The sequence below is a fragment of the Lepidochelys olivacea genome (assembly GCF_965140295.1).
Source record: "Lepidochelys olivacea isolate rLepOli2 genome assembly, chromosome: 21".
Taxonomy (NCBI): domain Eukaryota; kingdom Metazoa; phylum Chordata; order Testudines; family Cheloniidae; genus Lepidochelys; species Lepidochelys olivacea.
Genome location: NC_140431.1, coordinates 4,508,771 through 4,520,902, shown reverse-complemented (window position 1 = coordinate 4,520,902; position 12,132 = coordinate 4,508,771). Strand labels below are relative to the sequence as shown.

Below are 12,132 nucleotides of genomic sequence, written 5' to 3'. Positions count from 1 at the left end.
CCTGTTACACTGGAAACTGGAATATTCAGGATAACCCAAGGAACTGCCAAGGAGCAGGGGTCTGCATGGCTAAGGGGTCTGGGAAAGGGACTCAGGGCTTTTCACTTTGAGGCTGCCAGATCATCCAACCCAGGTCCCTACTACAGAATACTATCTGGTAGCTGTTAGTGGTCTGTGGGAAGGGTGTCAGCTCTATTCCCAGTGGGCTGGTGTCTACATCATGGCAACTACTGCCACGCCTGGCAATAAACGAGACCTGTTGTTGGCAGTCACGGGAGAGGCACCAAGGACTCAGTGGGCAATGGAGACTGAACTTCCCTCTCAGCCCTACAGCTTGTGCCTCTAGGTTGAGCCACACTGTTGGGGAAGGTTGTGTTGGTGCATCTCATGTTACAAGAGCCCTGTGCATATACAGTAGGCTTAGTTGACCAGAGCTGAGAGCTTGGCTCCCTTCATTAGCAATGTATTCATACAAAATGTAATTGGGTAATGGGCAAACGTGTTTAAAGCCAGTCTTTATTCAGTAAAGGGCTTAAGCACAGGGTTAGATTTTAACATATGCTTAAGTGCTTGGCTGAACTGGAGCCTTGAATTCAAGTTTCCCTGCCCATAAAATGGAGGATTTTAAAATGTGCTTCTTTTGATAGCATGGAACCCTGATTTTATCATCACAACACTAAAGAAACCTCTTGTGTTTTTAAAGTTTGTAAACATGGAATGATGAGTTTTAATTAAAATTTGTAAAGTGCTTTAAGACTCTCAGGTAACTGGTGCTACAGGAATGGAGCGGACTGCCTTCCTTCTCATTGCCTTCTCTGGTTATACTGATGTTCAGACTCTCTCCTTCAGCAGACTGGTGGCACAATAATATTTTGCACCAGTGCAACATCGTTGAATAAATAAAATCCCAGGGCAATGTGGTGCTCACAACACTGAGAGACGGCAGGAGCTGGCCTCATTTATCTATCAATTAGTTTACAAATTGTGGACAATTGGTAAGTGCTAACGTTTCACTGCATGCACAGATTCCACTCAGCATAAAATCAATGTGGTTGGATAAAGTGCCCTGTGAAGGCAAAAATGGAGATACAAAAAACCCCAGGTGTGTCTCGCAAGTTTATGAATCAAAAGGCTACTAATTAAATAAAGGAAAGACGCGACAATCACTCAACAAACGGAAATCCACTACCCCAAAGAGTAGCTCTTGATTAAGTGCATGGATGGAATTGACACTGAATTAACATCCTTAGAGGAAGTCATTCGATATCAGGATGCAGAATTACTCCATTCCCAAGGTAGGTTGCAGGAGAAATTTAAATATGTAGAGACAGACAGTAAGTCAGATATATTTAGTATTCACGTGTGAATGATAAAAAATGGCTCGATCAGGCCTTCAGTATCTTAGTTTGACAAAGGTCCCCGGGTAGTGATAAATGGCTCAATGTCTAGGTGGCAGCCAGTATGAAACGGAGTACCCCAGGGGTCGGTCCTGGGGCTGGTTCTGTTCAACAGAACCAGCAGATCGAGGGAAGTGATTATTCCCCTCTATTTGGCACTGGTGAGGCCACATCTGGAGTACTGCATCCGGTTTTGGGTCCCCCACTACAGAAAGGATGTGGACAAATTGGAGAGAATCCAGCGGAGGGCAAAGAAAATTATCAAGGGGCTAGGGCACATGACTTACGAGGAAAGGCTGAGGGAACTGGGCTTGTTTAGTCTGCAGAAGAGAAGAGTGAGGAGGGATTTGATAGCAGCCTTCAACTACCTGAAGGGGGGTTCCAAAGAGGATGGAGCTTGGCTGTTCTCAGTGGTGGCAGATGACAGAACAAGGAGCAATGGTCTCAAGTTGCAGTGGGGGAGGTCTAGGTTGGATATTAGGAAACACTATTTCACTAGGAGGGTGGTGAAGCACTGGAATGGGTTACCTAGGAAGGTGGTGGAATCTCTATCCTTAGAGGCTTTTAAGGCCCGGCTTGACAAAGCCCTGGTTGTGATGATTTAGTTGGTGTTGGTCCTGCTTTGAGCAGGGGGCTAGACTAGATGATCTCCTGAGGTCCCTTCCAACCCTAATCTTCTATGATTCTGAATACGTACAGGGGAGAGCAGCAGGAAGCAACACAATAGATTTATCCCAGTAAATTAAATCCAAAAGTAATGTGTCTTCATTATTCTTCCCCTCCTGAGAAAGACAAAAATTGTGAGCAACATGACACCAGTTCCATGGCAGGATAGTACCTAGCTACAGGCCAAACTTACATTAACATGGTGCTTTTGCTCAGAGGATCTCAAGATACTTTACAAACAGGACCTAATCGAGCTCAACAATTCTGTGAAGCAGGTAAATAGTATCACCTTTTAACAGACAGGGAAAATAAAACAGAGATCTGGGGACATAAACTTAGGCCAGTGGAAGCCACGGGGGCTCAGCATGTCTGCAAAATCAGACCGCTTGATTAGATGTTTGGTCAACATCACAGAGAAGAGTCAGTGTTCGAGTCATAATTTGAACTCGGGACTTCCTGGCTTCACATCTCACACCCAAGCCACCAGTCCATCGAAAGCACACTCTCCTAGTATGTGTATCAGTCAAAATCAGAGAAGATGCTTTGGCTTGCCCATCCCTCCCAATGGTTTTGCCCAGGTACTCACCACAAACATGTACTGTTGTGAGGACGTGGCCATGAACTCAGGTTTGCACTCTCCGATGCAGAGGCGCACTGGACCGGAACTGATCCCTGGGAGTGCCTGCCCCATCTCGCACACAATTCTGAAAATATAAAACCCATAAATGAGACCCTAGTAGGTAGATGCAGCAGTGACTTACTCAGCTGGATGGTTCCTTTTCTCCCTTTATTTTGATGCCTGCTGCTCTCCCCTTTCGAAAGAGCTAATTACTGACTATTTTTCCCCCATGTAGTAATTTAAAAAAAAATCAAAATTAGACATAATTATTACAAGCTGTAAATTCCAGAGCAATGCAGAGCACTAATGGCAAATATATTAGCCGGAAGCAAAGTGAGTGTGAAGTCCTCAGAGTAATGAATGAGTTCATTAAGGGAACAGCTCACATTGTGGGTTCCTGTTTAATAAGAAGTGGAGACACTCACTTTAGGAGATGACAGACACAGGCCTTTGCATAGAAGGCAAGTTTGACTACTAGAGAATACTCCTTATACTAATGAAAGAAGGTTAGTGGAACTGAATTGTACGGATACAGTATTCTTCATCTAATCCAGATCAGTACCTGAGGATGTGCTCTCAGGCAGGGAAGGGGTAAAAAATTATGGCATTTTGAATGTGAACATAATATACTCAATAGAAATGTAATGGATCAGGATGGCGGCTCAGGAAGGCGGCAGGCCGGGAAAGAGGCAGGAAAGAAAGCGTGGCAAGGCACCCCTTCTGCCTCGCTGGACTTAGCGCTCCCTCCTCTTGCAGGGACAGGGCCTGGGGTAAATCAGCCCCACTCTGGAGAGTGTCTGTCTTCCTTCTTTGGGGTTTGTTTCTCAGAGCTTTCCCAGTAGGCCTCGGGGCAGGCCTGAGGAGTGCTGCTCTGCCAAACAAAGGGAAACAAATCTATAAGGCACTGAAACAAAAGGGGAATACCTTTCCCCGGCCCCCTCACTGGGGCAGGTATTGTCCTGTCGCTGGCCCCGGGGTGTCAGTCCTTCCCCTAAACAGGCACTGGGTTTGGGGTGTCTCCCCTATGGGGAGGGGCGCAGTCTCTCACACTGGAGAAGCCTATCTCCCTGCTGCCACCAGTCTTGCAAGTTTGTCCCCCCCTCCAGGTTTTAACAGGTTTCAGGCAGCCCTTAATTGGACTCAGGTGTCCCTAATTGACCTGAAATAACCCTTTCCCAGCTTGCAGGAGAAAGGGCCTTTAGCGTTCTAGGGCTAACATATCTGTTTCCCCAGACCCTCCTGCAGCTGTCTGGCCTGACTGTCACAAAAGGAAGAGCTTGATCCTGCCCTTGGTTGCATGACACAAATCTACCTCGGTCATGTGCAATACCTGATTTCACCAAGGTTTTGGTTTTCAAAGCGACCTCAGCTGGCATGGATCCTTAGCAATGCCTCAAAAGGGATGCTGCCGGGAGTCATTCCCACTGTGGTGTTGGAAACACAAAATACCAGAGCAGTTTGCTAAAGCCTGGTAAACAGAGAGACTAAAAGTGAACAGCCTAGTCTCACTGACCACACGGACAGGAGTGAGAAAGGTGAACAAAGAGGATCAACTGTGAAAAGCAGATTAAGCAGTAGGTAGGTAAGTGGATGGATAGATGGCATGGGATATATAAATATATTATAGATGGAAAACTCTGCTGCAGTAACTAACTGGTCCCTGGTGGTCAGTCCCAATAGAAAGGCCAAGGGCAGATGGTCCATAGATACTGAACTCCCTACCGGAGCAAGGTTGAAGATATAATGGCCAGGAGATTGTGGGGAAAAGCTTGTACTACTACTGCTTGAACTTATATAAACAGAAGTCTTCAGCCTCTGGAGCGATCATCTGAGCAGCTCTCACCCGTGTTAAACTCACTAGCGAATAAAAAGGATTAAAAAAAAAATCTGTAGACAAAACATTCAGCTGATGCTAGAAGGCTTAACAAAATACAAACATGCTAGCAAAGAGCCTGAATGTGAAAGCCGTTATCACTACACATCAAAATGGGTTTCCTATAGAGACGCTGCCTTTGGAGAACAGAGGCTGAAGTGTCTCTGCTGTGTGCCTAAATTTCCGCGCTTTGCTCTCTCTTCCCCTTTCAACTCAACGGAACTTCCTCCCCGGAGCATCATTTTGCTGCCGCTTCTCCATGAAGGCATGAGCAGCAAGAAGAAAGTACTGTTGTTCTGGCACTGGCTGTCTGTGGGAGATGGGGAATCATGACAGGCTGAGAAAGCGCTGTGTCCCTGTATCAGACAGGGCAGGGGCAAGGTGGTTGTGACTGGGAGATTGCTCCTTGGTGTTGCTGCAGTCTTGAGAGAGAGGATAGTCACTATTCCCTCCACCAGATGGGCAGCCAAAACCCAGGGACTAGTTGCAGAAGCTGCAAAGAAAGGGTGGTGGGATCCAGGTTTTATTCCAAACAGGGGAATAGGGGACACCAGTGCTGGATTTCAGCAAACTCAAGAAAAGATCAAATGACCAAATATTAGCCAGTAACGTGGACCTTTTCATTCCTTAGCTGCCCAAATAATACCTTTGAGTAGCTCCAGAACAAGTAATAGGGCACACGTAATTGCATATACCATCAGGCGTGTTGGGAATGAGGAATGGTGGCACAAGCTGCTATGGTACGTCTGATCTCCAATTCCTAATCCAGGCCAAAATCCCAGCAGGTACCCTCCTACAAAATGATGCACTCGACAGAGCTGTAGGGTGCTGATTACTGGGCTAAGTGGCCCTTTAACCAACATTAACCTAATTGCCAGGTGATAGATTGCATGGCTGGAACATATGGTGAGTCATTACAGTCTCGGAATTCAGTCTGCCCACAGAACCCTTCAGAGGGTCCTTTTATCCGGATTCATCTTTAAAAGGCAGATCTCATGCTAACACTTGCTGTTATCTGCCCAGGATAAATGTTTTAATGATGTTAACAAACTTCGAAAGCTTAAGAGCTTTAATTAGAATCGTCATTATAAAATCAGGGTTTCATACCATCAAAGGATGGTAATTTTATAATCCCCCACCCCTGATTTCAAAAATAAAATACTACAGTTTTATAGCACAACGGACAGACACCACAGTCTTACAATGGTATGAGTGCACCGCTTTGAGTCAGTGATATAATAAAACAAACAACAACACTAGTACTTTGCACTTCGGTAGCATCTTTCAACCAGCGAGCTGAAAGCACTTTACAAACGCTGCGGCTATGTCTACACTAAGAGCGAGGGGCGTGAACGTGCTGCTCGCATACACGTACTTAAGCTCGCGCTCATCAAGCTCGTGTGAGCATAAAAAAAGCAGCCTCGCCAGGGTAGCTCTGGTACTGGTGGCACAACGGAGCTGTGCCAAGTACAAACCCACCTGAACCTGTGGACACGCACTCGGCATGACTCGGCCACGCCGCCAACGCTGCCTCCCGGGCTACCGCAGCCAAACAGATATTGATACGCACATTAGCTTAATGAGAACCAGCGTGAGTACGCGTACGTCACGACCCGCGTGAGTATGCGTACATCAGGACCAGCGTGAGTATGCGTACGTCACGACCCGCGTGAGTATGCGTACGTCACGACCCTACTTCGAAGTCTAGACATAACCTTAGCTGCTCACAGTCCCCGCAGTAAGAACAGTAGCTAATGTTGTTATCCTTATTTTAGAGATGCGGAAACTGAGGTACAGAGTGATTAAAATTGGCCTAAACTGACACAGCAAATGAAGGGAAGACCTTGGAATAGAACTCAAAAATCCTGACTCGCAGTCTCCTGCTCAAACCACTGGACTATATTATTTAAAATAAGGGATCTTCCCAGCCTGAAATCTCTTCTGCTTACCTCCTGGGGTGACCGAAACCCCCATCTCAGTTTACAGTACCAGCATTGCTAACCTGAGCGGCAGGTAACTGAGATGGACTTCACTCAGTGTTTACAAATGCGTAGTCAGGGGAATATGATTGGGATTAAGCCTGACTATCCAAAGGGGAACTCAAACTGAATGTAATCCACCTGAGCTCCAAAGCAATTCTCCTTTGCCCTGGCCTTACAGACAAGTTTATCTTGCTGAGCAGTTCATTGTCCTTTCTGTAAAATCTGTATTTAGTCCACATGAAAGGAATCGAGTCCCCAGGAACAATGTACTTTAGCTAGAGACAGCACAGAAACAGCTCAGGGAGCGGCAGGGTCACCTCTAGGCACGAAATGGGAGCTCAGTCTTCATAGCCCCTCTGCTGGAACTGCCAGCAAGGGGGTGAATTAAAGCTTTTAGTGACAGACACGTCCTCTGCTTTGGGAACTAGACTGAGACCCACCAAACTCATTTCACTCAAGCCATCAAAGAACAACCACTTTCCGTGGCTACAGACCCATGGGCAGATCCATTCTCAGTCCCTTGTGTCTCTCCTCTCTCTCTCCGACTTGCTCTGACAGTGTATCTGTACTTGGCTGCCAGAGCACCTTGCCAGTGCAGCAAAGATTACTCAATAAAAGAAGTTGCTTAACATGTTCCATCTTGCCCACTCTGCATGAATGCATCCCCTGCTCTTGTAGGCATATTGGCACCTTGGCGAAAATAAAACAGAACTCCCCCCCCAAAAAAAACAAACAAACCCCAACCACCAACAAGAAAAACCTCCACCCCAACCCGAAATGGGGACATACGTTACTTTGGAAGGTTTATTTGCCTGTCCTCTGTTACACGCCTGTTTTCTAATTTTCGGCTGACATTTTTCTCAGTGAAATAAATGAATTGACTCCCGTGGAGGCCTATTCGGATTAAACTGCTGTCACCACCTCGCACGCCTAACAAATGGTTGCCTGCAGCCAGCAGCGTGGGATGCATTCCAACCACAGGAGGGGAGAGGTGGAAAAGCTGAGGGTAAACAGCAAGGTGCTCGTCAGAAAAGTTGCTTAGCAAAGCAGGAGCCGTGGCGCAGAAGGAAACAAAATGCTTAATAAACCTTTAAAAGGGTCGGTTAATCCCTGGGATGAAATCCAAGCACGTGATCCTTAGCTGGTGTAAACTGGCACAGTGCCATTTAAGTCAGGGGTGCTACATCAGTTTATAACCACTGAGGATCTGTCCCCCAAGGCATTACTGCAGCTCTGTAGAGCAGGGAGGAGAGAGGCAGGCAGTGACTGGAGCACGTCTCTGACTCATGGGCTGACTGTGCATTTGCTTTCATCACAAAGAACAGGCCTTCTAAAGGGCTGCTAGATTGGGTGCTGTACACCAAGACGCCAGGAAACCCAAGGCATCCACTACGAGTGAACTCTAAGAGCTGGGCCGAGTGCACTTACTGCTCTGCGATGACGTACTGCTCCTGCAGGGGAGTGCACTGCACCCCCGCCACCTGCACGTTGTGGGCAATCTCTGAGAAATCCAGCCCCAGGTTCACGCCATGGATCGTCACTCGCGTCCCCCCGTCTGGGGGCCCTGACACTGTCAGGATCTGGAGAGGAAACAACATACAGCATCTGCATTACTATTGTCTCTTGGCAGGTGCCTTGAGCCTGCTCATGTTGTGGCACTTTCTTTGCATCAGGTCTGGAGGGATCCCTTGAAGGGCTGGCAGCTGTAACCAACCGACCAGCAGCCTATTAATGCTGCAGACAGGAGGTGAGATCATCCTGCCAACTTCTCCTCACCGTTTCCCACCAGCAGAGGCTGAAGAGATGCAGTGTGGTAGGAAAGAGCTAATCCATTGTACTTCCTCACAGCAATTCTGCTCCTGCAGCAATGGGGATGCTGTGGGCCTGCATGCTGGTAAGTCAGCCCCTTGGCATGATCCCACAGCACTTACCCGCCAATGACTTACTGTGCCTACATGCACCATTAAGGGCTGCCATTCGCCTCTTCAGCCCATTGTGGGAGTAATGCCAATTAATTCATCAACACAGGGAGATAATGGGGAAATAACCCAGGGATCCTCTCAGACCCACTGGGCTTTGCAGATGGAGCTTATTTACAGCACAGTGGTTCATTCACACAAACACCTAGACTTTACCAGGTCAGGACCTGGGAGAGTCTTCAGATGGTTTCCCCACAAAGCCCAGTGCTTCCTTCACCTGCTTTGCTGTATAATGAATTTTATCGCGCAAGCTGAACACAAGCACCGAACACTGCAACCTACACCATTTCCACTGGGCTCCTCGGGGTGGCCAGAGACTCCCGTCATCATCCCCAGTCCAGCACACCTCTCTCACTTCCATGCCACATAGCACACACAGACATCTTGCAGTCATCATGGGAGCCAGTGTCTGTGCTTACTGAGTCGGAACCGAAGATGGCCGGAGTGCTGCAGCTGGCAGAGGCCTGAACAATATTAGCAGCAGAAAAGTCTGCTAGAAAGCTGGGGTCAGCTCCCTTTTTATAGACTTATATATAAGATCATAACCTTAAAGAAGTGGGCTGCTGCTTTGGAGAACTTCATTACATTCTGCCTTGGACGGTCTCTGAATTTTAATACCACATTTTATTAGTGAGTAAGGCAATGAGAAGCACTTCAAACAACTCTTTGAAATGCTAAAGGGTGAGGAGTACATTCTAAAGATGTCCATTTAGAGTGTACCTCAATCAGGATTGCCTCCGTTCCAACTGCAATAGGATTTCATTAAAGATCACTCTCCCTCCCCAGCCAGTGGCATGCACTAGGATAGTGTGAGGCCATGGGATTGGGACCCAAGAGTCCCAGGTTCTATTCCTGGCTTTTCCACTGGCTTGCTGTGAGGCCTTAGGAAAGTCTCTGTGCTTCAGGTCCTTGTCTGTAAAATGGGGATAAGGATAGAGACTCTCCATTTGTGAAGCACTTTGAGACGGATGGTGAAATCACTAGTTAAGACTAAAGGATTATTATTAATGCAAGATTGACTTAGATCGGTCTTAACCCCCAGCCTTCGGTTACCAGCTCCAGCTTTCTGACCCTCCCACCATCCTACCCAACTTTTCTGACCAGCTGCCCACTTCCCCCAGGATCTCCGAACAGCTTCGTAGGTGGGATCTGCACTGTTAATACATGGAAGGAGATGAAACGTAACACATAAACACTGATAAATCATTCATGTTAGCAAATACAGGCTATCCCACTGTTTCAGTGCCTCATCAAAGCAGCCCTCCTTAGAACCCCTGCATATCATGTTCTATTACATCCCCTTGCTATGGATTTAATTGGCATGTGCCCCACCCCGTGACCTCTATGGATGATCCCTTTTTAAACCTGTCATAAATATAAAGGGAAGGGTAAACACCTTTAAAATACCTCCTGGCCAGAGGAAAAACCCTTTCACCTGTAAAGGGTGAAGAAGCTAGGATAACCTCGCTAGCACCTGACCACAATGACCAATGAGGAGACCAGATGCTTTCAAAGCTGGAGGGGGGGAGAAACAAAGGGTCTGTGTCTGTCTGTATGATGCTTTTGCCGGGGACAGAACAGGAATGGAGGCTTAGAACTTAGTAAATAATCTAGCAGATATGCGTTAGATTCTGTTTGTTTAAATGGCTGAGAAAATAAGCTGTGCTGAATGGAATAGATATTCCTATCTTTGTGTAACTTAAGGTTTTTCCTGGAGGGATTCTCTATGTTTTGAATCTAATTATCCTGTAAGGTATTTACCATCCTGATTTTACAGAGGTGATTCTTTTTACTTTTTCTTCTATTAAAATTCTTCTTTTAAGAACCTGATTGCTTTTTCATTGTTCTTAAGATCCAAGGGTTTGGGTCTGTGTTCACCTATGCAAATTGGTGAGGATTTTTATCAAACCTTCCCCAGGAAGGGGGGTGCAAGGTTTTGGTGAGGATTTTGGGAGGAAAAGACGTTTCCAAACGGGCTCTTTCCTAATAAAATAAAACCGGTTAGACGTTTGGTGGTGGCAGCGAAAGTCCAAGGGCAAAAGGTAAAATAGTTTGTACCTTGGGGAAGTTTTAACCTAAGCTGGTAAAAGTAAGCTTAGGAGGTTTTCATGCAGGTCTCCACATCTGTACCCTAGAGTTCAGAGTGGGGAAGGAACCTTGACAAAACCCCTCCACTTACCTAACACTGGCCTCCTCACATATCCACTACCAGCAGTGCAGGAGCCTTCTCCGCAACATCTGCTGCCTCGAATAGCCTCCCTGTATCTTTCTACTCATCTTTCTGTTTCCCGTCTCCTTTCAAATTTCAGCTGAAACTATTTATTTTCTCCCTCACTTATGTTACTTAATTTCTCTCCCTTCACTTCTGCTCCTATTTATTAACAACTCTGAAGCTGTATTATTTAATTTGGCAAAATGTTCTGGGTTGCAACTTGCTATATAGACCATATAATATACAGCTGCATTGTGTTTTAAAATACTTTTTCTCTGCACTGCCTATGTCTCAATTTCTCTCTCTTTGCACTCTGGGCCTTATGACTGAAGGCTTTAATTTATTATCACTGTACAGTCTCTGTTGCACCGCTGCTTTCTGCAACTCATACCACATAGCATGTCTTGCACCATTTAGCTCTGTAAAGCACCGTGCTTCCAAAGAAGACACGATACAAAAATCAAGTTGTATTATATTGAACACTGAAAGTCTGGGCTGCTAATGTTTACACATCACCAAAACACAATTCTTGACAGCGTACTTTCCTTACAACTGTAAATTAATTTAAACCCGGTTTATTGCAGTATTTACACTACAGGATCCGTTGATTTATCACACATCCAAAAAACACCCCTGTGGCTTGCCATTTTTTGACCCAACTGCAACTGACAAAACCAGACTGTGTTACCAAACAAAACAACATTTTTTTTTATTTTGATAGTGTCCTGACCTGAAAAATGCCTGAACCAGAATTCCATTCGACCTAGATTTTAGGGGCTGCTAATTGAACAGTTTTGAAATAACTGTGCCAAAGAGCAGCCCCAGGGTTAGGACAGATGCATTCAATTAATTACAGCTGGGGAGATTCAGTCAAAATCACAGAAAGGAGCAAAGTCTTAGAGGTCCAGTTGTTTAGAACTTCGGTGACCTCCTCTGAGCAGAACTGGACCTGGCCTGTGCACTGTACGATGCATTTGCGGCTGCCATGTTGAGACGGCGGCGGCAGCTGGATTTTGGGTTTTTTTTACATGCAATGTTCAGGCCCTATACTTATGCGGATGCACAACCCAATTATGCACAGCAAGTCTGACCTGAGGCTGCTGCTGACATCACAGTTTCTCTTGAATTTCAGCGACAGCCAGTCACACTTGGAGGATGCATGAACTGGAGACAGGAGATTCTCGTTAAGAATAATCTCATTTTCTGTTCTGAGATGCAGAAGGAAACAGTTCCCATGTAACAAGACCATCTCATTCTATTTAATACCTCTTCCCATGTGTCTACGTTGTTATACTGTGCTCATCACCATGATATTTTAGGTTTCAGAGTAGCAGCCGTGTTAGTCTTTATTCGCAAAAAGAACAGGAGGACTTGTGGCACCTTAGACACTAACAAATTTATTTG

General features: G+C 46.1%; 1 protein-coding gene across 2 annotated transcripts in view; it reads right to left on the bottom strand.

Annotated features, from left to right (window-relative positions):
- The window catches only part of PLXNA2 (plexin A2), a 315,976-nt gene that overhangs the window by 59,397 nt on the left and 244,447 nt on the right, over positions 1-12,132 (bottom strand). For both annotated transcript variants that reach the window (XM_084611054.1, XM_084611055.1), the window contains exons 13-14: positions 7,966-8,117; positions 2,650-2,767 (exon numbers count right to left, since the gene is read on the bottom strand). In XM_084611054.1, the coding sequence (XP_084467180.1) occupies positions 2,650-2,767; positions 7,966-8,117 (270 nt within the window). The remainder of the gene's footprint in view (positions 1-2,649; positions 2,768-7,965; positions 8,118-12,132) is intronic.